This window comes from Carettochelys insculpta, chromosome 28 (genome assembly GCF_033958435.1).
Source record: "Carettochelys insculpta isolate YL-2023 chromosome 28, ASM3395843v1, whole genome shotgun sequence".
Taxonomy (NCBI): domain Eukaryota; kingdom Metazoa; phylum Chordata; order Testudines; family Carettochelyidae; genus Carettochelys; species Carettochelys insculpta.
In genome coordinates, this window is record NC_134164.1 from 15553531 (window position 1) to 15579105 (window position 25575).

General features: G+C 61.7%; 1 protein-coding gene across 2 annotated transcripts in view; it reads right to left on the reverse strand.

Moving 5' to 3' along the window:
* Window positions 1–1068: 1068 nt before the first annotated feature.
* The window catches only part of ADAM11 (ADAM metallopeptidase domain 11), a 52990-nt gene continuing 28483 nt past the window's right edge, over window positions 1069–25575 (reverse strand). For both annotated transcript variants that reach the window (XM_074978771.1, XM_074978772.1), the window contains 20 exons: window positions 23771–23837; window positions 22943–23010; window positions 22434–22508; window positions 21958–22029; window positions 21647–21813; window positions 14443–14527; window positions 14021–14111; window positions 13385–13436; window positions 13179–13278; window positions 12717–12788; window positions 12231–12323; window positions 11694–11774; window positions 11381–11431; window positions 10979–11042; window positions 7982–8081; window positions 7006–7125; window positions 5509–5677; window positions 2839–2953; window positions 2260–2350; window positions 1069–1361 (listed from right to left, as the gene is read on the reverse strand). In XM_074978771.1, the coding sequence (XP_074834872.1) occupies window positions 1313–1361; window positions 2260–2350; window positions 2839–2953; window positions 5509–5677; window positions 7006–7125; window positions 7982–8081; window positions 10979–11042; window positions 11381–11431; window positions 11694–11774; window positions 12231–12323; window positions 12717–12788; window positions 13179–13278; window positions 13385–13436; window positions 14021–14111; window positions 14443–14527; window positions 21647–21813; window positions 21958–22029; window positions 22434–22508; window positions 22943–23010; window positions 23771–23837 (1782 nt within the window). In that variant the 3' untranslated portion in view covers window positions 1069–1312. The remainder of the gene's footprint in view (window positions 1362–2259; window positions 2351–2838; window positions 2954–5508; window positions 5678–7005; window positions 7126–7981; window positions 8082–10978; window positions 11043–11380; window positions 11432–11693; window positions 11775–12230; window positions 12324–12716; window positions 12789–13178; window positions 13279–13384; window positions 13437–14020; window positions 14112–14442; window positions 14528–21646; window positions 21814–21957; window positions 22030–22433; window positions 22509–22942; window positions 23011–23770; window positions 23838–25575) is intronic.

The following is a 25575-nucleotide window of genomic DNA, read 5'->3' on the forward strand; positions in this document are numbered from 1 at the left end:
CAGGGTGCACGAGGCTGCAGCCCTGCGCCCTCCAGCCCCTGCAGGGTGAGGCTGGCAGCCCCCGGCCGCGCCCGGCACTGGGCCGCAGCGGAAGACATCGTCACTCAGGGGACACCAGCTGGGCACAGCGCGAGGCAGTGGCTGGTTGGGCGTAAGGCGCTTTCGGCCCTCCCCGGCGCAGGGCTGGTGGCAGCCAGCTGCCAAGCGGGGGCCAGGCTAGGCCCCTCCCGACCTGCAACAGAGATGGGCGGTGCGGTGTTAGAGCTGGCAGCACGGCCTGGGGAGGGGCCGGCCAGCCCCCTCCCCCAGAGCAGCAAGGGGCCCGGACGCCAGGCTCTGATCCTGGGTTACCCGCGGTGCCCCACACGCCCCGGGAACCCCTGAGCAGTACTGGCCCCAGGAGCAATGGGCCAGCTGGGGTTGGGGGGGCGGGCAGGTGCTGGGCTCTCCTGGCCCTACCGCTGCAGTGAGGCTCCAGCACCGCCAGTCTGGCGAGGTGCAGGCTCCAGGCACCAGCCAGCCAGCACATCCCTCCACCACATGCTGGCCCCACAGCCCAGCCCCAGCTCTGCCTCCAGCATGACCCAGTACAGGCCCCTGCTGCCAACTGGACGAGGTGGGGCTGGATCCAGCCACCCTCCCCAGGGCTGGAGCACAGCTGGGGAAAGCAGCCTGGCCTGGGGGCGAGGGCCAGCAGCTCTGGGGTAGCTCCGGCCTCAGCTAGTGAGCCAGGAACCCCTCTCCCCACGCCCGGGGCAGCCACATGGCCGGGGGGTGAAGGACGAGGCACACAGATGCGCATGGCCCCGGGGGGTGAGACGGACACACAGACACAGATGGAGGGGGGAGGACACAATCCCACCCGCCCAGTCCCTGCATGTGAGTGGGGCGCACAGAGGGAGACTGTCAGGCGCCAGGCGCTGCTGCGGGCAGGGAGCGGCCGCTAGGGCACCGGAGGAGCAGAGGGCAGGACCCCTCCCTGCCCAAGAGCCGGTGCCCCCGGCAGCATGGGGCTGATGATGCAGCACAAGCCAGCAGTGGTGCAGCCCATCCCCAGAGCCCCAGCCTGGCCCTGCCCAAGCGCCGCAGCTGCAGAAGGGCTCTGCTGCCTGCAGGCTGGAGGGAGCCCGCAGGGAGGGTTGTGCCCATGCGGAGCTGGCAGCTGAGCCGGGGCTAGGCGTGGTGGGGGCAGTGGGGATGGCCCGAGCAGCAGGTTCCAGGCAGGCAGGCACAGTGAGGCGACGGTAGCATGGCAGCAGCCGGAGGAGCGCATGAGGCGGGATGGGATGGTGGTGGGAGACAGATGGGGGGGCTAAGCCAGCCCCGGCTGAGCAGGGTCGTACCTTCCTCTGCGGATGTTCCTGGCGGGGCGAGAGGGGAGGGCCACAGTTAGCGAGAGCTGGCAGGTGAGTCTGCCTGGCCCTACCCCGGCGGTCTGTGGCCGTGTGCCAGGCCAGCTACCTTGGGGGGCGCCGGGCGCTGGCTGGGCTGGCTCTGCAGCTGGGGGTGGGAGACTGGACCCAGGGCTGCTGGCGCGAGAGCTGCCCTGCACTGTCTGATCCCTGCAGCACGGGGCCGGGGCCAGCTTGCCCAGGGAGCGCTGTCACAGCCCTGGGGCTCTCGCGGCGGCCAACAGTGGTGTGTGGGTGCAGGACCTGGTCTCCCGTCACCCCTCCACAGGGTCAGGGCAACAGCGCAGTCTGGCCAGGCAGGCCGTGAGCAGCAGGGCTCCCCCCTTCTCCCCTGCCCTGCCGGAGCACTGGGAGAAGGGCCAGCTCCCTCCTGCCCATGGGGCCAGTGTCCCTGCCCCCACCAGCTCCATGCTGCTCCTTCAGTCCTGATGCCCACCTGGCCCCTTCCCAGGGCACTCTGCCATGCCAGGCTCACGGCAGCCAAGCTGTCCCCTGGCTGGCAGGGCGCAGGCATGGCCCCAGAGAGTGGGGTGCCCCCAGGCTGGGCAAGCCCACGACGCCTCTCCAGGGCCCCTCTCCCAGCTAAGGGTCAGCTCCCCCACACAGGGACAGGGACAGGGACAGGGACAGGGGATAGCTGGGGGGCCCTCCCTGGCCCTTGCTGCCCCACAGGGATCCAGCACGAGGGCCAGGCCCTCTCTCGCCAGCCGTGGGCTCCTCCCACAGGCCAGGCTGGCCACGCTCATGGTCACGGCGTGCCAGGGCTCCCTCCTCCGGTGCTGCGCAGTGCCAGCCTCAGGCCACAGCAGGCCCAGGAGAAAGGCTGCAGCCCGCAGCGGTGACTTACTTGAATCCCCAGCCTGTGCCCCCGAGGACAATGGCGGCCACCAGCACGGCGCCAGCGATAGAGCCGATAATGATGTTGGTGCCGCTGGGACCTGCGAGAGAGGGACCCGGTCAGGGCCTGGGCGCTGCAGCAATGGGGCCCTGACGGGGTGCTGGGAGGGGCAGTGCAGCCCAGCTCTGTGGCCAGCTGTGCCCAGCCGTGCCACCCCGGCTCCCTGCAGCCAGCCCTAGGGATGCCACCGGGCAGCTGCAGGCAGCAGGGGGCGCTCTCCTGGGCACCCGGCCCACGCCCTCCCCACGGCATGGCGGGCTCTGCTGCCCTTTCGCGACCCCAGCCAGAGTGTGTGGCTCTAGGTCTGGGGCAAACGCACAGTCCCTGCCTCTGCTGGGGAGACAGCCCCAGCTGAGCTCCGGCCGACCCAGCAGTGGCATGGTTTTAGGGATAGCGGGTTGGCAGAGGCCAGGGAGCTCGGAGCTGGGGCCATGGCTGCTGGGGCAGGCTGGCTTGGCGGGGGGTGCAGGGCAGGACTCCACGTCCAGCTGCAAGCAGCAGTGGCTGGCACTGCCGTGGGGCACGCACCCTTGTAGCGCTCGGTTTCGCCGGTGGGCTTGGGCTCCGGGACGGGGTCGTACATGCTGCAGTCCTTCCCCGTCCAGTCGGCCTGGCAGATGCACTTGCCCTCGCTGCTGCAGACCTACGGGAAAGGGAGGCAGGTGAGGGGTGCAGGGAGCCGGGGCCTCCCTGCAGCTGTGCTGGGGCACTCTGCTTTCTGACAGCTCTGCACCTCCATTCTGGGGCTCCCCTGGCAACACCCTCTAGACTGACTGCCCTGCGCACCAGAGTACCAGGGCCCCGCCAGCCACCTAGTCTAATCCACTGTCCTGGGTGGTGCTGGGACCAGGGCTCTCACAGCGTCACCATGCAGCGCCCCCCTCAGGCAGCAGCGCGTGCGCACCTTGGGAGAGGCCAGGCAGCGCGCTGCTCCCGGAGGTGTGTGTCTTGGGGTCCCAGGGGCAGTGCAGGTGGGGGTGCCTCAAGCAGTCATCTCTGCGCTCCCGGCTGGCATGTTACCAGAGTTTACAGTAAATGGGAAGCCGCTTCTGCACCTGCTGTGTTACATCTGCACCAGATCTCAATGCCAAGTGAGGTGTCTGGCGAAAGCTGGTAATTCACTGAACCTGCCTCACACGTCCAGATCAGCACCTGTCTGAGAAACATGCTGGAGCTGGGACCCGTGGGGGGTGTGGTCACCTCCCAGCCAGGAAGATGGGCTAAACAGAGACTCAGACCTCACGCCCCATCTCAGGAGTTTGCCTGACGTGTCACCTGGGAATCAGCCAATGGCAGAGGCCCCCAGCTGGGGAAGGACAGCTGACCGAAGCATGTACCTCTCCATCGCCCACGTGACTAAGGAAGGGGTTTTCCCTCCGCAGGGAGCTGAGCCTGGCTGTGGCCATCACACCGTTAGTCCTGGAAACACTGCTCTCAGCCTCCGCCTTGGGAGCAAGAACATCTCTGCTATGAACTGAAGCCTGCATGGACTGAGGATCCCTCCCTCAGAGGACGTATGTGCAGAGACTTTCAAGAGAGCAGCTTGTACCATCGGCTGTGGCCTGCACCAATAGCTCTGACTGAAGTGTGTAATTTAACCACTCTCACCCTCATTCTCTTTCTCTCTTTCTTAATAACCCTTTAGATGTTAGATTCTAAAGGATCGGCCCAGTGTGCTGGTTTGGGTAAGATCTAAGCACACACTGACCTGGGGACATGGCTGGATCCTTTGGGCTCCAGAAGATTGTGTGTGGATTTGGTGAAATAGGTCTGAGTAAGGAGGGTTACTGGTTTTAGGCACAGGAGCAACTGGAAGATCTGTGGGATTTGCTTGTGTAACTTCTGGCTGGCCAGGGAGGCTGGCAGAGGAACTTTCGTGGGTGGCTTGGTTCACCTCACTGAGAGGGAATCTCCAGCAGGGCTGTAAGTAGCCCTGGCTTAAGCAGTTTGCCTAGGCGTGACGTGACTGGATTTTTATATTGGCTATGGAAGCCATTTCATGTGCCTAGCTTATCTATTGGCCCCAGATATTGTGCCGGGGGCCGTGTGAGGTGTCTAATGAAAGCTGAGCATGCCCTGGACCTGTGCATGCTACAGAAATGTCTGTGCCAGGTTTGCAGGTGGAGTTATAGATTTTAGCTCTGTAGTTGTACTAGGAACATTCAGAGCCCAAAGTGCACAATGGGAGGTGCGATTGCCAGCCCAGCCAGAGGTTTCTGACTGAGACACAGGACAATACACGTCTAAGACCTTGAGACTGTCTCCTGGGATTCATCCAATGGCACTTTGCCAGAGCAGCTCATCTGGGCCAGGTGACTTTCGACCCTCAAGGGCCAGATGGGAAGAAGAAAGGGCTTCGTTGCTGAACGCAAGAGAGAATTGTGAGTGGACCAAGCAATGTCTATCTCGGATCTTTTGTCTTTTTGTACCTGGGCCTGTTTCTAGGGGTCCGTGTTCAGCATGGGGACCCCAGCGGCCGGATCTACAAAGCTCCAGTAACAAACCAGGGAACCGGAAATGGACTTTCAGAGAATTTCAAGAATCAGCAAATAGTGTCGCTGGCCTGCATCAGCAGCTGTAATTGATGGATGTAAAATATCGCATTAACAGTTCTTCTCTCTAACCCTGTTCTTCCTCTTTTATTAATAAACCTTTAGATATTTAGATCTAAAGGACTGGAGGGTGTGGTGGTTTGGGTAAGATCCAGGTATATATTGACCAGGGTCCAGAAGAATCTGTGTGGAGCTGGTGAAACAGGCTTATGAGCCCCTCACCTGAATTTGATCTGGGCTGGTAGAGCAGCTGAGAAGTCTGTGGGTTTGCTTGTGTGGCTTCTGGCTGGGCAGTGGGGCTGGCAGAGGTGCTGTGGAGGCTGGCTGGATTTGCCTTAGTGAGAGGCAAATCCCAGCCTGGGGCTGTAAGTTGCCCAGATTTTAAGCAGTTACCCTGGAGTGATTTCTCCAGCTGTGCCCAGAAACCCCCTCCTATCACACTAGGGCCATGTCTACACGTGCCCCAAACTTCAAAATGGCCACTTGCATGGCCATTTCGAAGTTTGGGGCACATGTAGATGTAGCCTCTGTTTGGCGCTCTCAGCAGTGCCCAGGGAAACCCCTGCGTATTCCACAGGCTGTGAGGTTTCCTGCCACACGCACAGGGAGGCCTGGCAGGGCTGGGCCCAGCCCAGCACGGACTCACCCCGTGGCTGAAGCAGATCTTCCCGTCCCAGCTGCTAGGGCAGGAGCTGAAGTTGAAGGCTGCTGCTGGAAGGCATTTGTGGTCCAGACACAGCATGTTGGGGCCGCAGGGCGTGCCGTCCTCCACGTAGCTCAGGTCCGAGCCGTCCACCAGCTGGACGCGCCCACCTCTGGGGAGAGGGAAGTAGCTGCGGGAGGGGCAGGTGACGCTGCCCGTACCTGGAGGTGTGGCTGACGTGTCTGAGGCGCCACGCTCCAGTGGGGGTGCAGGCATGGGGGCACAGCTGGGTCAGTCCCAAACCCCTCATGTACCACAACCTGCTGGGAGGATCATCCACCGCCTCCCTTGTGCAGCTGGGGGCTCGGCTGACTCTGGCTGGGCAGTTACCGATGAGCTCCCTAGAGCAGCCGGCGCTGACTGACACCCCAGAGCAGCAGAAAGGGGGCTGGAGCAGAGGGTACAGGGCACCCCACTGCCGTGCGAGAGCGCTGCCTGTTGGTGACACCCAGGCATCCCCGGGGGCCCAGCCAGGCTGCTGGGCAGAGGCCAGGGCAGGCTCCCAGCGAGTGGAAGTGCATGTGGGTAGGGCCCAGGGCGTGGACCCAGTTCTCTGCAGCGAGCTGCGAGCGGGCTGGGGCAATCAGTGAGGAAGCTGGAACACCCCACGCAGGGTGAGCAGCCGGCCTCACCCAGGGCTGCCCAGCGAGGGCACCGGCAGGACGCTGCCATTTCCAGGTGATGGAGGAACTGCAGCGAGGGACGTGCCCCTCCCAAGGCTGGGGGAAGCTGCAGCGCCCAGCACCGAGCGGCAGTTCACACCTGCCCTGGCCTGCGTCTCCCTGGTGCCTGGCAAGGGCTGAAGCCCAGAGCTTTGGGCCACAGGAGCCCTGCGCCGGGGTCACCTGCCCGAGACAGGGGTCTGCAGCGCACCTGGAACCCCAGAGTAGGTTCATCGACGTCCTAGGTGAGGGCTGTGCGCAGCATGACCCCGACTGACGCCCGCGAGGGCCACAGGGAGATGCTGGCCGCTTGCGGGCACCATGAGAAGGCAGGGCAGGCTGGGAGCGCCAACCGGAGCCCTAACGGCTGGCTCAGTGGTGCTGTCAGGAGCCCCTGCAGCCGTGCCCAGCGGCAGGGGCTGAGCAGCAAGCGCCCAGCGTCAGGAGAGTTAGCACAGGAGAGCCCTGTGCCAGGCTGTACGGGCAGTGCCCACAGGGGAATCAATGGGCCTCGCAGGGGTTCTCCCGAAGCCCAGGTCAGCTGCCCCCGGCCTACACCAGCCAGAGATCGTGCCAGGCCCTGGGCGGGTGCTCCCAGCGCGCACTGCGGGATCAGGCAGGCGCGCTGAGCTGGGCGAAGGCCAGGAGCCAGTCACGCTGCGGCCAGCCTGGCAGAGGGAGAGGCGCCTGCAGGCCCCCCGGCCTGCCCAGGAGCAATGCTGAGACGTCCGCCAGGGCCCCAGCACTGGGGAGGGCCGGGGGCTGCAGCCACGCCCACCTGCAGTCGATGTACCGGTTCTGGTGGTAGAAGGTCGTGGCTGTGACGTCGCCGGTGAGCTCGCCCAGCCGCGGCGTGCCCGACAGGTTGGTGCAGAGCAGTGACCCGCACAGGACGTCTCTGCAAGGTGCAAGCAGAGGCAGCGAGGTGGGCCCAGGGCAGGGAGCCCAGACTGGCCGAGCGACCCCTGCCCCCTCCATTCCAGCCTGCCGAGCACTACCCTGCCCTGCCCTGCCCTGCCCACCCCATCCTGCCTGGCCTGGCCCAGTCCCAGCCTCACCTGGTCAGCAGCACCCCCACCACCACCTGCCACCCTAGCTGGCCAGGCCCAGCCTCAACTGCCCCACTTGACCCAGCGCCACCCACCTGGCCTAGCCTTGCCCACCCCCAGCCAGCCGCAGCCCAGTCTGCCTGGCCCAGCCTTGCCCACCCCCAGCCAGCCACAGCCCAGTCTGCCCGGCCCAGCCTTGCCCACCCCCAGCCAGCCACAGCCCAGTCTGCCCGGCCCAGCCTCGCCCACCCCCAGCCAGCCACAGCCCAGTCTGCCCGGCCCAGCCTTGCCCACCCCCAGCCAGCCGCAGCCCAGTCTGCCTGGCCCAGCCTCGCCCACCCCCAGCCAGCCACAGCCCACCTCACCCAGCCTTGCCCACCCCCAGCCAGCCACAGCCCAGCCCTCCCAGCCCACGCCCACGCCCACGCCCACGCCCACGCCCACGCCCACCCCGCCTGGCTCAGCCCAGCCCAGATGCAGGAGGGCAGAGCACAGGCAGGAGAAGGAGCCCCAGCAATGCAGCTGCCAGTGGCTGCGGGGCCATGCAGAGTTGCCAGGCTGGCGCTGGGGTGTGGGGGTGAGACCCTGGCACAGAGCAGGTGCCAGACAGGCGGTGGCAGTGAGGGGGGAGGCCAGCGCAGGGGAGCAGCTGGCATGGACAGAGGGTGGGGCAGTATCACCCCAGCAGAGTGGCCCCTCACTTACTGCTTGCTGCACTGCACCCAGGCCGGGCCCTCACGCCCACAGTTCCCCCTCGCGCTCCCTTCCACGTTCAGCTTCTCGTAGCAGAACCTGTCGGCCGCAGCTGGGGCGGGAGGGAGGGAGGGGCGGGATTACCCACCAATACGGCTCTGCTTTCGCCCTCACCCTCGCCCTCCCCACCGGCGCTCTGCCGGGCCAGCCGAGCCGTGTGCTCCTGGCACAGATGGGCTCAGCCCCCCCAGAGCACAGGGGCCCAGAGCAGCTGTGTGGGGCGGCCATCACGCCCGCTCGGCGCGCACAGCCCTTAGTGGTGTGGCAGGCCCAGGCCAGAGCCACGCACAGAACCAGGCTTCCCAGGCCCCAGACCTGCCCGCTGCAGCAGCCCAGCTGCCCCCGGCCCCACGGCTGGGATTTCACAGGCACACAGAGAGGAAGCGGGTGAGCAGGTGAGTCGCTCACACGGGGTGTGAGGTCCCTGCTGGCCGGGACCTAGGCGACCAGGTGACCTTTGCTTCCCGGCCCAGCTAGACCGGGAGGGGTGGGGCCTGGCTGGTTTGGAATTAGTTAGGGGGAGTTGGGTGGGAGAGGAGCAAGGGAGGCCGGGCCCCAGGCCTGGGTTCCCTCTGGGGGCCTCCTCCCACCCACAATATGGGTTGCACAGACCACAGCTGGTGTCTGTGCTGACAAGCCTCTGCCACGCTGCATCCCTGTCACCGAACAGCCCTGCTCCCCAGCCTGCTGAGCGCAAGTCGCCCCAGCTGCGGGCAGGGTGCAGAGCTTGGCGATCCCTCAACCCCGTCACAGCCTGCGCCTGGGGGCGGAGGGTTAGAGGGCCGCCCAGTGAGATGCAGCAGTGCTGCTGCTGGGGCAGTGCACCAGGAGCTTCCCTGGCACAGACTAGTTCACAGGGCTGGAACCAGGAGCTGCCACCTCACACTGCACAGCACTGCACTTGTTGCTCCCGGGGCATCGCCAACGCACTGTGCACTGCACAGCACTGCACTTGCTGCTCCCGGGGCATCGCCAATGCACTGTGCACTGCACAGCACTGCACTTGCTGCTCCCGGGGCATCGCCAATGCACTGTGCACTGCACAGCACTGCACTTGCTGCTCCCGGGGCATCGCCAATGCACTGTGCACTGCACAGCACTGCACTTGCTGCTCCCGGGGCATCGCCAACGCACCTCACACTGCACAGCACTGCACTTGTTGCTCCCGGGGCATCGCCAACGCACTGTGCACTGCACAGCACTGCACTTGTTGCTCCCGGGGCATCACCAACGCACTGTGCACTGCACAGCACTGCACTTGCTGCTCCCGGGGCATCGCCAACGCACCTCACACTGCACAGCACTGCACTTGTTGCTCCCGGGGCATCGCCAACGCACTGTGCACTGCACAGCACTGCACTTGCTGCTCCCGGGGCATCGCCAATGCACTGTGCACTGCACAGCACTGCACTTGTTGCTCCCGGGGCATCGCCAACGCACTGTGCACTGCACAGCACTGCACTTGTTGCTCCCGGGGCATCACCAACACACTGTGCACTGCACAGCACTGCACTTGTTGCTCCCGGGGCATCACCAACGCACTGTGCACTGCACAGCACTGCACTTGCTGCTCCCGGGGCATCGCCAACGCACTGTGCACTGCACAGCACTGCACTTGCTGCTCCCAGGGCATCACCAACGCACTGTGCACTGCACAGCACTGCACTTGTTGCTCCCGGGGCATCACCAACACACTGTGCACTGCACAGCACTGCACTTGCTGCTCCCGGGGCATCGCCAACGCACTGTGCACTGCACAGCACTGCACTTGTTGCTCCCGGGGCATCACCAACGCACTGTGCACTGCACAGCACTGCACTTGCTGCTCCCGGGGCATCGCCAACGCACTGTGCACTGCACAGCACTGCACTTGCTGCTCCCAGGGCATCACCAACGCACTGTGCACTGCACAGCACTGCACTTGTTGCTCCCGGGGCATCACCAACACACTGTGCACTGCACAGCACTGCACTTGCTGCTCCCGGGGCATCGCCAACGCACTGTGCACTGCACAGCACTGCACTTGCTGCTCCCAGGGCATCACCAACGCACTGCAAAGTGCTGCACTTACTGCTCCCTGGGCATTGCCAACGCACTGCACAGCGCTGCACTTGCTACTCCCTGGGCATTACCAACGCACTGCACAGTGCTGCACTTACTGCTCCCTAGCCATTGCCATCGCACCGCACAGTGCTGCACTTACTGCTCCCTAGCCATTGCCATCGCACTGCACACTGCTGCACTTGCTACTCCCTGTGCATTATCAACGCACTGCACAGTGCTGCACTTACTGCTCCCTGGGCATCGCCAAAGCACTGCGCACTGCATAGCGCTGCACTTGCTGCTCCCTGGGCAATACCAACGCACTGCACAGCGCTGCACTTGCTACTCCCTGGGCATTACCAACGCACTGCACAGTGGTGCACTTACTGCTCCCTAGGCATTGCCAACGCACTGCACAGTGGTGCACTTACTGCTCCCTGGGCTTTGCCAACGCACTGCGCACTGCACAGCGCTGCACTTGCTGCTCCCTGGGCATCGCCAACACACCGCACACTGCACAGTGCTGCACTTGCTGCTCCCTGGGCACCGACCCCACTCAGCACCCACGCCAGCTCATCTCACTACAATTCTGCACCCCTGGCCATCATCATCATCAGTCCCTTGACCGAGGTCGCTGGGGCGCCTCTGAGGCATGTCTTGGGCAGATTTGAAACCTGGAGGAGCCCATCCCTCTACAGGTGGCCAGAGCCCCGTTAGCCTGCGTCCTGACGGAGGCAGTTGCCTGTGCGCACCACGAGGAGGTGGGGTTCACTTGTGTGGACTCGGGTCATCAGCAGGCTACAACTTTTCGCTTTTCACCCTCCTGCAGTGGGGTGAGCCCGCTGATCCTGACGCTGCTGGCTGCAGCGCCCAGCGTGCACCACACCTTGCAGACCAGGCACTTACCATGCCCCCAAAGTGCATTGCACTGTCTGTCCCTGGTTTTGCACCTGCCCCCGTAGCACCGGCCCTGTGGAGCAGAGAGCGCTGATTTCACACCACAGCACTGGCAGATGTTGCCCTGCTCCAGGTCCTGCGTGTGCTCTGTGGTGCAGGGACTGCAGCCAGGAGCAGGCACAAAAGAGCTCATGGGAGCAACTGTACCTGGGGGTGGCCATGCAGGGGGCGGGGGCTTGTCTGGCTGTGGGCTTGGGGCCATGTGGCAGGGCACAGGCCTGTCTCATCCCAGCTGTCCAGGATACTGGCACAGCCCATGGCCACCAGCCTGTCCGAGGGAGCGCGTATGGGTCAGCTGGGGCAGGGGCAGGGGCATGGGCGGGCAGCACCTGCTCTCTGCAGGGCTGTTACCTGCTCGTGGTCGCAGAAGTAGCCGTCCAGTTTGTGCAGGTTGGGTGGGCACTGCAGAGACAAAGGGAGTTTCCATGGGCCCTCTCCCACATGGCTCTGCCAGTGCCCCCCAACCTTGGCCCCTCCACACCCCCAGGTCTGCCCCTCAGTCCTGGGCCCTGCACCTGCTCTGCCTAGGCACCCCAGGCTATTGCAGGGCCAGGACTGGGGCTCGGGCGTCAGGCAGCCGGGAGCAGCGCCAAGCGTGGCACAGCCTGTGTGCTGAAGGCAGCAGCTGCCAGGCAGCCGCCCAGCTGAGCCCCAGCCCCCTCACCTGGCTGGAGTCCCCGGTGCAGCTCTCTGGGATGTCACACTCATTCACGGCCTCCCGGCATGGCGTGCCCCGCAGCACATACTGAAAGACACAGGAGCAGAGGCCACGACTGGCACCAGCACTGCTGAGTCTCTGGGGCAGAACTCCCCCTTGAGGCTGGCTGCCCCCCACCACGCCGGGCTGTGCCAGCCAGGGCACAGGGACGGGAAGGGTGTGTGCTCAGCCCCAAGAGACCAGTGCTGTGCCCCCGGGTCTCCTGGGCATACCATCTGCAGGGGGCCACCGGCAACTCGCTCCCAGTGGACGGAGGGGCCCCTTGGCTGGCTCTGGCCCTCCCTGCCCTGCAACTGAGCCAGGACCCCAGGGTACCTCTGGCACGGGAAGAGTTCGCTAACAGCCGGGCCTGCTCCTGGAGGCTGCTGTGCTCAGCTGGACAGGCCCTGCCCCGCACCTGTGGCCCCATCAGCCTCCAGTGCCGCAGGCTGGGGCAGCCACAGGCGGGCCGGGTGCAGGGCAGGACAGCGGCCTCCCCCTCACCTGGCAGTCTCTGCAGCACAGCCCGTCGCTGCACATGGCGTCGTGGGTCAGGGTGCACTTCTTGCAGCAGCTACCTCCGCCTTTTGCACACTCCTGCCAAGGACAGACACAAGCAGGTGCCCCAGAGCGATGCGGCGCCCCGGGGGGCAGTCAGGGTGAGCCTGTGGGCTGCAGGGTGAAGGCTGCAGTGCTGGCTCCAGAGGGCTCCCCCATGCCCAGCTGCCCTGATCTGACCCATCCTGTCCCTGCCTCCTCGGTTCCTGAGTGCTGGATGCTGGCAGGGAGCAGCAGGGCCAGGCCCTGGGAATCCTGCCCGTGTCTTGGCTCCTGCTGAGCTGCAGGGTGGGGCCTGGCCCCAGGGTGCACCCCGAGGCATGACAAGGGCCCCAGCATCCCAGCCCCCTCCCCACATTACAGCCCAGCCCCCTCCACAGCAGTCAGGCTGCAGGGGCTGACAGCTGGCACTGCCCCGTCCGCAGCTCTCACCGTCAGCGAGCCACAGTCGCACTCCTCTCCGGCCTCCACAAAGCCGTTGCCGCACTCGGGGGGGTCCAGCAGCTGCAAGGGGCCAGGGAAGAGAGAGGGGCAGCTGCTTGTCCCTGGGGCTGCGCAGACACAGGCGACACACCCCGGGCCCAGCGGGACAGGCAGCAGGTGTCTCCAAGCCCTTCCGGGCACCTCTCCTGGGCTGGGCTGGGCCAGGCCCTGGGGAAGGCCGTCTGGGAGACCAGCGTCTCACGCTGCAGGAGCCTGGGGGTCCCTGCCCGGCCCCACTGCTGGGGCCTTTCAGACTGGGACTCGGTCGGCTGAGCAGGGGCTGTGCTCAACTGTGGACACTCACGGCCCCAGCGCCCAGCCAAGGGGCACGGCTCTCACGATGGTGCTGCCCAGCCTGGTGCAGCAGCTCTGCCCGGGACGGAGGAGTCCAGCACGCCCAGCCAGGGTTACCTTGAGGGGCTTGTTGAAGAGGCAGCTGCCTCCGCCCTCCTGCAGGAACTGGCCGTACTCCTCCACGCTGCACCGGGAGAACTTGCGAGGGAGGTAATACCTGCCGAGAGGAGCCAGCGCCGCCTTAGCCGCCGCCCTCGGTGCCCTGGGATTGGTGCCCGGGGCGAGGCGCTGCCCCTCCAGGCGCCCCCCAGGACGGGACTCACCCCGTGTCTTCCATGATGCAGCCCAGCCAGGAATCCGGACACCGGCAGTCCCCTGCAGAGAGACAATGGGGAACCCTGGCACCAACCTCAAGCCTGCCTTGTAACTCCGCCAGGGGCTTCCAGAAAGTGCCCCCTCCCCCGGCACTCCCCAGGCGCCCTGCATCCTGCAGCAGGGCTGGTCGCCTCAGAGCCAGGAGCTGCGTGTCTGCTGCTCACACTTGGGTGGGACGCCGACCCACCCAAGTGTGCTTTAACCCCCCTCCCCAGCCCTCCTGGGCTCTGTCCCCGGCCTCACTAGGCAGGGAGAGTTGCTGTGAAGCCAGCACTGGGGTCCCCCCAGGACCCAGCCCAGCTGAGAGCACACAGCCAGGAGCTGAGCTGATGGCTCACCTGCAGGAGGTACCAGTGCCCCAGCCCCTCCCGGGACAGGGGGTCAGTAATGGCTCTGAAGGACAGGTGCCAGCACTCTGCCCACAGCCCCAATACTTTGCCATCAGGCCTGGCCTGGCTGTCCCTGCTTAGCCCAGGCTCAGCCTGTGCTGGAACAGCTGCAGCCTGGGTCCTTGCCACATGGACAGCAGTGCCAACCAGCATTCCTACCGGTGCCAGTGCCTCCCCTGCCTGCTCAGCGCCTACCTGCAGCGCTCCGGTGCTTGTTCCACATCATGCCCATGTTCTGCCCCAGGGTCTGAGCCAGTGTCACAGCCATGGCACCGACGTTCCCGTACTGCGGGCAAACCACGGAGCCGTCAGAGCGGCTGGTGTGGAGGCGTTCCAGCAGCCCCGGCTGAGCGCTCAGCCCGTGGGGGCCTGGACTCTGCAGTGCAAGCCTGAGCTCCCAACAGCCTCTCCACAGCCCCCACCCCCAGGTCCTGCAGCCCCACATCCTCCCAGAATCCTGCCCAAAAGCCCATGCCCTCTCAGTCCTGCAGCCCCACAACCCCACGGCCTCTCTCTGCTGGCCCCATCTCCAAGCTGAGTTTGCCTAAGGGTCCAACTGCGTGCAGAGGATCACAGGGTCCTCTCCCCCAGCACAGGCAGGACCCTTCTGTACTCACCTCGTTGACACCCCCACCCCGGGAGAGCGAGCAGATGCCTCCGACGTAGGCGGCCCCACTGCGGCTGCTCTGGAACGTCCTCCCGCTGCACGGGAGCACAAAGAGAGGCGGTGAGGCAGTGGCAGCCCAGCTGCATGGCTCTTTCAGTCCCTTGCACCAAGGCGTCAGCCCGGCAGGGAGCTGGAATCGTACAAGAGACCTCAGGAGGCCATCGAGTCCACCCCACTAAATGATCCCAGCCAGGGCTTTGCCAAGCCAGGCCTGACAGTCCTCTCGGGAGGGATTCCACCCCTGCACTAGTAACCCGGTCCAGCGCCTCACCGCCTCCTGGGAAAGGCTGAGGAGAAAGGGAGAGACTGTACATGGTGACAGCCCACCCCCCCCCCGCCCCCGCGCCGTAGGGAGACTGGCTTGTGACTATAAATATGCAGAACTCGGGGATGCTTTGGACAAAATACCCCACGTGGCCCCCCGTGGTACACGTACAATCGGCTGGATCTGCGTATTCCAGTTTGGTGCCTGGCTCGTTCTTCTGCCGTAAGTGAGAAACACAGCACCCAAGTCTGTTTATCGTTTTCAGTGTGGAGCCATCACTCCTGACCCACCCTAGTGACTGGGTGATCAGCGTAACGACTTGTAAATGGCCTTTCCTGTCCTGCAGGCCTAGAAGGTGGTGGGTGCTAGAAAGACCCGTCATCATCTAATCTGATAGCTTTCTTTGATAGGATAACGAACCTTGTGGATAGGGGAGAAGCGGTAGATGTGGTCTACCTAGACTTTAGTAAAGCACTTGATACAGTCTTGCATGATATTCATAAGAACATAAGAATGGCCATACTGGGTCAGACCAAAGGTCCATCCAGCCCAGCATCCCATCTGCCGATGGTGGCCAATGCCAGGTGCCCCAGAGAAGGAGAACAGAAGACAATGATCAAGTGATTTATCTCCTGCCATCCATCTCCTGCCCTTGTTCTGAAGGCTAGGGCACCATACTTTATCCCTGGCTAATAGCCATTTATGGACCTAACCTGCAAAAATTTATCGAGCTCTTTTTTAAACCCTAATAGAGTCCTGGCCTTCACAGTCTCCTCGGGCAAGGAGTTCCACAGGTTGACTGTGCGCTGTGTGAAGAAAAATTTCCTTTTATTAGTTTTGAACCTACTACCCATCAATTTCATTTGGTGTCCCCTAGTTCTTATATTATGGGAAAAGGTAAATAATTTTTCTATATTCACTTTCTCCACACCATTCATGATTTTATATACCTCTATCATATCGCCCCTCAATCGCCTCTTTTCCAAACTGAAAAGTCCCAGTCTCTCTAGCCTCTCCCCATATGGGACCCGTTCCAAGCCCCTAATCATCTTAGTCGCCCTTTTCTGAACCTTTTCTAATGCCAATATATCTTTTTTGAGGTGAGGAGCCCACATCTGCACACAGTACTCAAGATGTGGGTGTACCATAGTTTTATATAGGGGAAGTATGATATCTTTTGTCTTCTTATCTATCCCTTTTTTAATAATTCCTAACATCCTATTTGCCTTACTAACTGCCGCTGCACACTGCGTGGATGTCTTCAGAGAACTATCCACTATAACTCCAAGATCCCTTTCCTGATCTGTCGTAGCTAAATTTGACCCCATCATGTAGTACGTGTAATTTGGGTTATTTTTTCCAACATGCATTACCTTACACTTACCCACATTAAATTTCATTTGCCATTTTGCTGCCCAATCACTCAGTTTGCTGAGATCTTTTTGTAGTTCTTCACAATCTGTTTTGGTTTTGACTGTCCTGAACAACTTGGTGTCACCTGCAAACTTTGCCACCTCACTCCTTACCTCATTTTCTAGATCATTGATGAACAAGTTGAACAGGATCGGTCCCAGGACTGACCCCTAGGGAACACCACTAGTTACCCTCCTCCATTGTGAAAATTTACCATTTATTCCCACCCTTTGTTTTCTGTCTTTTAACCAATTCCCGATCCATGAAAGGATCTTTCCTCCTATCCCATGACCACCTAATTTACATAAAAGCCTTTGGTGCGGGACCGTGTCAAAGGCTTTCTGGAAATCTAGGTATATTATGTCCACTGGGTGCCCCTTGTCCGCATGTTTATTAACCCCTTCAAAGAATTCTAATAGATTAGTTAGACATGACTTCCCTGCGCAGAAACCATGCTGACTTTTGCCCAACAATTCGTGCTCTTCTACGTGCCTTGCAATTTTATTCTTTACTAGTGTTTCTACTAATTTGCCTGGTACTGATGTTAAACTTATCGGTCTATAATTGCCAGGGTCTCCTCTAGAGCCTTTTTAAAATATTGGCGTTATATTGGCCATCTTCCAGTCATTTGGTACCAAAGTGGATTTAAAGGATAGCCAAAGTGGATTTAAAGGATAGGGTTAGGGTGGATTCAAAGTGGATTTAAAGGATTCCTATCAAAAAACTAGGCAAATACAATTTAGATGAGGCTACGATAAGCTGGGTGCATAACTGGCTGGATAACCGTACCCAGAGAGTAGTTATTAATGGTTCTCAATCCTGCTGGAAAAGTATAACAAGTGGGGTTCCGCAGGGGTCTGTGTCAGGACCGGTTCTGTTCAATATCTTCATTAACGATTTACATATTGGCATAGAAAGTACACCTATTAAGTTTGCAGATGATACCAAGCTGGGAGGGGTTGCAACTGCTTTGGAGGATAGGGTCATAATTCAAAATGATCTAGATAAATTGGAAAAATGGTCTGAGGTAAACAGGATGAAGTTTAATAGGGACAAATGCAAAGTGCTCCACTTGGGAAGGAACAATCAGTTTCACACATACAGAATGGGGAGAGGCTGTCTAGGAACAACGACAGCAGCAAGGGATCTAGGGGTTATAGTGGACCACAAGCTAAATATGAGTTAACAGTGTGATGCTGTTGCAAAAAAAGCAAACATGATTCTGGGATGCATTAACAGGTGTGTTGTGAGCAAGACAGGAGAAGTCATTCTCCCGCTCTACTCTGCGCTGGTTAGGCCTCAGCTGGAGTATTGTGTCCAGTTCTGGGCACCGCAGTTCAAGAAAGATACGGAGAAATTAGAGAGGGTCCAGGAAAGAGCAACAAGAATGGTCAAAGGTCTAGAGGATGTGACCTATGAAGAAAGGCTGAAAGAATTGGGCTTGTTTAGGTTGGAAAAGAGAAGATTGAGGGGGGACACGATAGCAGTTTTCAGGTATCTAAAATGGTGTCACAAGGAAGAGGGAGGAAACTTGTTCTCCTTGGCCTCTGAGGATAGAACAAGAGGCAACGGACTTAAACTGCAGCAAGGGAGGTTTAGGTTGGACATTAGGAAAAAGTTCCTAACTGTCAGGGTGGTCAAACAGTGGAATAAATTGCCAAGGGAGGTTGTAAGAACAGGTTAGATAGATGTCCATCAGGGACGTTTTAGACAGTACTACGTCCTGCCATCGGGGCAGGGGGCTGGACTCGATGGCCTCTCGAGGTCCTTCCAGTCCTAGTGTTCTGTGATTCTATCATCGTGTCTCTTGGGACTGGAAGCCATTTTAAGCCAGTGTTTTTCCATAGGGCAGGGGTTATAGAAGGAAGGTTCCCTGCCTATGGCAAAGTCTATGTAAGCAATGGGAAGCGGTCAGGTTTTGTCATCTGTCTGCCAGGGGGACTGGGTGGCAGGGGGAGGGAGAGCTCGGTGGCTTGAGCACTAGCCTGTTAAGCCCAGGGCTGTGAGCTCAGACCTTGAGGGGCCATTTAGGGATCTGGGGCAAAGAGTTTAAAAAAAAAATCTGCCAGGGATGGTGCTAGGCCCTGCTGTGAGGGCAGGGGACTGAACTCAATGACCTCTGAAGGTCCCTTCCCGCTCTATGAGACAGGTACATCTCATATAAGAGAAACAACCGGCTCTGAAATGCTGCTGACCCAAATCGAAGGAAGAGAACTGCTCTGGTTTGAAGGTTTTCCCTGACAGGGTTCGAAGCTCTCTGCTGCCTGCCTCTGAGCAACCCTGGAGCTAACAACGCGCTTTCCTTTCATTTCAGTTTAGTGACTTTCTTTGTTTCCACTCAAACACTGAAACCTGCTACTTCCGCTTAATTAAACTCTTGTTTATGATCAAGGCCAGTGTAAATAATTGTTACCGGGGCAAGGGGACACCACCGGGCACATCTTCCTTTCACTGAGGCAGGGGGCTTAGCACATGAGAACACAGGAAGGACCACGCTGGATCAGACCAAAGGTCCATCTAGCCCAGCATCCTGCCCCCCAGGAGTGGCCGGTGACAGGCGCCCCAGAGGGAAACGGTTACTCTGTGATTCTGCGAGACGCGCTGCTCATCTCTAGTCGGGTTAGGCGCGTGTGCTGAGTGTGACTGTCAGAAAGTTCCACCCCAGCTGCCACCCACTGGGGCGGCTGGGGAGCCCCCTGCGGTGCTGCTGCTGAGGAGCCCTATATACGACCCTGCTGACCCGACACCCCTCAGTTTCTTCTTGCTGCCTACTCTGCCAGTGGGGCAGGAGGGCAGGCTTGGAACACACACCAGCAGCACACCCTGAAGAGCAATGGCGACAAGAGGGAAGCACTTGCTCCTGTCTATTTAAGTTAGGAGACTCACAAGAAGGGGTCAAAGTCACCACGTGGCTGACCCAAGGACAGTGACCCTGGAAGACTGTGTCCCATCTAGAGTGCTGCACGACAGCGGAGTACGACATGCAAGCACACGCTGTCAGAGACCACGCGGTGGCACGACAGACTGCCATTTCCAGGTGCGCCAGGACGGTGGCTGAAGAGGCCCGAGGCTGGGAAGAGTGTGCCGTGACAGGTGGCAGGTGTCCCCCTAGCAAGGCCACAGCACGTTCGCATACAGGACGTGATGCAGGAAGAAATGCACTGTGACAAACCTGAAGTCCCTTCATGCGGCCAGCAGCAGTCGCAAAGAGCTGTGAGCTCTTGCGGCAGGGCTTGGGCTGTTTGAGAGAGAAGCAAGCGCCCTCCTCACATCAAGAGTTCAAGTGATGTCCCATTGGGAGCCATGAGGTATAGCACAGAAAAGGGAAGGAAAATGTCCTGGACGGTATGGAGGCCAGAGACCACCTCCAGGAGGAAAGCTGGATGAGGGCAGAGCTGGATGTGGTCCTTATCAAACGCTGTGCATGGGGCTCTGACTCGGAGCTCAGATACTCCCCTGGCAGAGGTGATAGCCACCAGGAAGGCTACGTTCCAGGAGAGGTAAAGGAGGAAACGTGGCTAAGGGTTCAAAGGGGGGACCCATGTGCACCTGGAGGACCAAGTTATGGTCCCAGGCAGGAGATGGCTGGCCGGCCAGTGGGTGAGGGAGGCCCATACCCTTGAGAAAGCACCAGCCATGGGATTAGCAATAACAAAACACTGGTCTTTCCCTGGATGGAAGGCCGAGATGGCCACCCCGTGGACCTTGAGCGAAGAAGAGGCAAGACCCTGCTGCTTCAGAGAAACACGGCAATCCAACACCTGCGGGACAGAGGTGCACAGAGACATGAGGTCACGCTGATGACACCAGCAAGAGAAGCATGTCCAATTTCTCAAGTCTGACTGCTGTGTGGATGGCTTCTAGCTGCTGAGGAGCACCTAACGCACGACTGTTCGACAGGGTTTCACCACGAAGCCGCCACACCGCCAGGTGAAGGGAGTGAAGGTCGGGATGGTGGAGATGACGGCAGTCCTGTGTGATGAGGTCCAGAAGCAGAAGAAGCTGAGTGGGAGGAAGCTCTGAGAGCACCACCAGCGTGGGATACCAGTGTCAATCAGCCCAAGTCAGGGCTACCAGGATAACGTCCGCCTGGTCCCTGCAAAGCTTGGGGAGCTCCTTGTGCACAGGAGGGAAGTGGGGAAGGGCAGAAAGCCGCCCCGAGGCCCACAGAGTCAGAGCGTCTCCTAGGAGCTGGGACTGAGGCCCCGGAAGGAGTAAAACTGAGGGCACTCGCAGTGGCGCTGATGCCGCTGGGAGAGGCCCTAGTCTGAGCAGCAGAGGGGAGTACGTCCACACAACCCGACCACTGGCGAGCAAGGGATCAGCAGTCGAGACGGTTCTGGCCCCCGGGAGAGGAGACCCTCCAGGTGGGCACAGTGGGCCGTGCAGAGCTTTGAGCAGCGCGGGGAGCAGTGTGCACCCCCCATGGCTGATGTAATACGTGGCTGTCAGGTAGTCTGTCAGGACCATGACACAGCGGCTGCAGAGGTGGGGTAGGACGGCGAGACAGACGAGGTTAACTGCCCCAAGCTCAGCTCCTCCGCAGGCCACATGGCCTGAGTGGATCGCTTCCCTAGACGAGCTGCCCAGCCCACGGCGGACACGCCCGTCACTAGTGGTGGGCTGTCCCTAAATGCCTCCCCTTGTATTCTGCACTACCCCATTTCCATTATTCCCGTGATTCCTATCGGGTAGGAAACTCCCATCCTCCTCCACACTGGCCACCCCTCCAACCTGGTGGCACATGCAGACTGACTAGCAAGCTCCACTTCTTGTGCCAAAGTCACTGAAAATGTGCCATGAGTTTGTCCCAGGGCCAGTCCTGGAGGAATGCCACGAGTGACCCCCAGCCAGCCTGAGAGTTCACCTGTCCACGTGCCCTGTTCTAGCCTCCTCCTTAACCAGTTCCTCACTCACCTCTCAGTATGCGTATTAATCCCCAGCTTCTCCAGACTGGCTAGTAACTTCCCATGTGTAACAACTAGATCTATGCTTTGCTGGAACCCAAGCAGAAGAGAGCTGGTGTATCTCCTCAGTTTCCCCATCTATAAAATGGGGGTGACAACCCTGCCCTACCTCATGGAGAAGTGCAAGGGTTAGTTAATCAGACTTAACATGGCAAAGTACCAGTTCTCGCAACGTGAGCCTCTCCCAGCAGGGGGCGCTGTGGAGAGCGGGGCAGGAGGGCTTGCTGTGGGGGGCGCTCCCAGCTATTCCAGTCCCCGCCTCTCCCAGCAGGGGGCGCTGTGGAGAGCGGGGCAGGAGGGCTTGCTGTGGGGGGCACCCCCAGCTATTCCAGTCCCCGCCTCTCCCAGCAGGGGGCGCTGTGGGGAGCGGGGCAGGAGGGCTTCCTGTGGGGGGCGCTCCCAGCTATTCCAGTCCCCGCCTCTCCCAGCAGGGGGCGCTGCGGAGAGCGGGGCAGAAGTGCCGGCGGGGGGCGGGGGGAGGGAGACGGCACCGCTGTCCCAGCTCTCACGAGAAGAGGTGGGCGGCGTCGCTTTGCTCCGGCAGCGTGTCCCTCCGGTATCTCATGAACTCGTGCAGCGTCTGCAGCGAATCCTCCTCCACATGGATCTTGTCCTCAGAGGCCCACGTTTCCATGGCCACCAGCACGATGCGTGTGTTCAGCTGCTCCTTGTAGATCTGCCGAGGCAGAGAAGGGGGCGTGGCCACTACAGTCCCAGGTGCCTGTCAAGTGAGCGATGCCCCGGTCCTGCTCCAGGCACCCCGCTGCCCCCAGCCCCGTCCCAGCAGCTGAGGCGGCGACCCCGCCCAGCTGGCACTCACCATGTCAGCCAGGTTCACCACGGACTTGGCAAAGGTGCTGGTGAGGACCACGGACTGGCGCAGCTGCTCGAACTGGAGAAGAACACGCAGACAGCCATGGACGGTGGCTCTCAGCTGGGAGAGGCTGAGTCTGGGGTAGCCAGAAGAGCCCCCCAGAGCCACCACTCCCACCCCTGGGAGAGCATGAGGCTGGGGGGCCACAGTGCCCCCCTGGAGAGCGCCCTGCCTGGCCCGCCACCGTGCACCCAGCTGGCAACGGCTGAAATACGTGGGGTCTGCCCTGCAGTGCACAGCGCCCCCTGCTGGGAAAGGGCAGGACTGCAGCACCGGCGAGCTCCCCACAGGGCCCTTGGCTGGAAGAGGCTGGGGCAGGGGCAGACGGGGGCTGAGGCTTGGGCAGTCTGTGGTGCTCAGCCTGCCTCTGCCCCCTGGCTGCCCCCTCGGCAGGGGCGTGGCGCCCTGGGCCACGCACTCACCAGCTGATGGTCGTTCACCACCACCAGCTCGATGTACTTGGTCTCGCTGTGCACAGTGTGCTGGGCCCGCCGGACCTGGGGGCGCAGAGAGAGACGTGAGGGGGAGCGCAGGGCCAGGGGAGTCCCTGGGTATGTCAGACAGACAGGGCCCCACAGACCCCTCTGGAACCCCCAGCCAGCCTGCCAGCCTCCCACTAGGACTGCACAGCCTGGGCAGGCCCTGGAAAGCTCGGTGCCCCTCCCCCGCCCCCACCCTGAGCCTTCTGCACCCCTCCCCCACCCCAAGCCCTCTGCGCCCCACCCCCACCCTGAGCCCTCCCCTGCCATGAGCCCTCCGCACCCCTCCCCCACCCCAAGCCCTCTGCAACCTTCCTCCACCCCGAGATCTCTGCACCCTTCCCCTGCCCCGAGCCCTTTGGGCTCCTCCCCCACAAGCCCAAGTGCTCAGCTGCCCACCCTGACCCACCCCGAGCGCACCCCCCAAACCCGCTGGCTGAGCAGAGCCCTACCTGCCGCCTCCTCCTGCGCCTGGGCAGGGGTCCTGGGCTGGAGGGCATCAGGGTGGCGAAGAGGCAGCCTGGGCAGAGGGGGGTGATGGAGGGCAGTGAGAAGGCAGCAGGGCCACGGCAGACGGGCCCAGGGCCGGGGCCAGGAGGGGCTGCTGCAGCCCCACAGCGGAGTGCCAGGCATGGGGACCCTGCGAGTGCCTGGCCAGGGCCCAGCTGGGGGAGCTCAGCCCTGAGCAGTGGCCCTGAGAAACCAACCGGGACAGGCCAGGGCCACCCTCGCCAATGGGAAACCCAAGCGCTGCGCCCTGCACCCGGCCACCCACAGCCCAGCGGGCCGGTCCTGCCTCTCGGCAGGAAGCGGAGCAGAGACACAGGTCAGGCCAGGGGGGCTCTGCAAGGCGCCTGGGGCCTCTCAGCTGGGAACCAGCAAATGCAGGTCACTCCAGCAGGCAGGGCTCCGGCTGCGGCCCTCGGACTGCAGGACTGGGGGCCCACAGATGACCCAACTCGCCTGGGCTGAATACCCGGGGAGGGGCAGCCCCAGCCAGAGTGCACGGCAGAGCCCCCCAGGGATGCCGGGAGGACCGGGCTGAGGAGGCGGGGGCTCGGCTCAGCTCGCCGAACTGGGGCATAGCACAGACCTGGGGCAGGAGGCCAAGCGAGGGGAGCCAGCTCTCCGCAGGCTGGGGGCCGGGCGCGCCGGGGCGGGGGGCAACCCCCAACAGACGTGGGGGGCAGAAGCAGCTTCCACAGAGCTGCTCCCCACTGGGCCCCCGACGAGTTCAGGCTGGGGTGGGGGCTGGGGAGGCACTCGCAGGCAGCACTCACCTGGCTCTGTGCACCCCGGAGCTGGGGCGGGAGCTGGCGTCCGCTGGATGAGGTGAGGCTGAGGCCCCTGTGCAGGGAACAGAGAGCAGGAGGGTACCGGTGGCTTCGCAGGGCGGGGCCTGGCGCCAGCGTGAGCAGGTATCCTGTGCGTGGCAGGAGGAGCACTCCCCGCCTGGCCTGGGTGGGCACCGCCAGTGCACGGCCGCCATCCAGGCAGTACCACCTGCCCCCGTTGGGGTGTTGGGGCTGGGACGACCCCCCCTGCGCTCCTCCCCAGGCCCTGCCCCTCCCCACCCCACTGCACCCTTCCCCCAGGTCCCATCCTCTGAGCAAGATGGCCCAGGGGACACTGGGGTCCTGGTGCCAGCAGCAGGGACCGGGCCCAGGGGTGTGATGAAGTGGGGGATACCTCTGTGTGTGTGTGTGTGTGTGTGTGTGGCTCACAGAGGGTGTGGGGCTCCTGCTGAGGGTAACCCTAACAACCAGGTAACACCTTTGTATTGCAAACAGAGGAGGAGGTGGAGCCTGAGGGGTTTAAATTGGAACTGGGAGTTGGAAGCAGTTAGTCTGGGCTGAGGGAGAGAGAGACAAAGGAGGGAGCAAGGCCCCAGCTCTGGGGGCCCCTCGGGGCCTCCTCTCCCCAACATGGATTGGACTAGCTGTCTCTGCCTGCTGTACTGACTCCTCTGTACGATGCTGTGTCCTGTCGGCTAATAAACCTGCTGTTTTCCTGCTAAGTGAAAGACTCTCCTGCCTGCGGACAGGGTGCAGAGCTTGGGGAACCCCAAAACCCCATCACACTGGTGTCAGAAGTGGGATGTTCTGCACCCCGAGGATGGAGCATCCAGTAGTAAGTGACGGGCACCACGGAAGAAGAAGAGGGGCCTGCGAGACCCAGGTGTGCTGACGGGCAGTGAGGTGCAGTTTCCCAAGGCGGAGGGGCCTGCGGCCAAACCCAAGCAACTGCAGTCGTGGTCCTCGAGAGGGGGTGTCACACCTGAGGAGGGGTTACTCCTGGGAGTCTGTTGGAGTCGGTCCCAGAAGGTGGAGGGGCCGAGAGCCCAACCCCCGGGAACAAGTGACCCCTGAGGAGGCTGACACGCTGAATGAGTTTGTCCCAAGAGAGGGTGCTCATGGTCCTTAAGAGCAGGTGTCACACTGAAGAAGGGGTTTCTCTGAAAGTCTGTTGGAGACAGTCCCAGAGGGCAGAGGGGCCTACGGCCTAACCGCAGGGAGCTTGTGACCTGCAAGGAGCCTGGCACACTGAAGGGATTCTTCCAGGAATCGTGGGGTGCAGAGGGCATCAGCCTGAGAGCCTGCAACCACGCTGAGCAACTCCGCTGTGAAGTGGCAGCACCTGGAAACTGAATCGAGATTAAAGAAGCTGGACAAGGCAGCGTGGATGTGCAGTGGCAGAGCTGAGGGTTAAGGAAAATCCTGCAGAGGTGAGCCCGGATCGGGGCAGGAAACCCTGGACTGCCTGGAGTTCTGAACCGAGTGGCCTGCCGCAGCTCAAGGAGGGAAGGAGCGATTCCAACCCATCATCTACTAGTGGCCAAGACAGACCTGCAAAAAGTTTTCCAGGCCTGGGCCGAGGAAGGTGCCTGTGTGTCTGTGCAGGAAAGCAGCTTGTCCACTGGAAATGGCAAGTTGTCTCTGAGAGAAGCTGCTCCACCTTCTGTATGTGTGTGGAGACCAGCCAGGGGGCTGGGACAAAGGAGAAAGTGTCTCCCTCCCATTGTCTGTCTGTGTTGAACAGCAGCAGCAGCAGCCTGGGGAGAGAGCAGAGCCTGCATTTGGAAAAG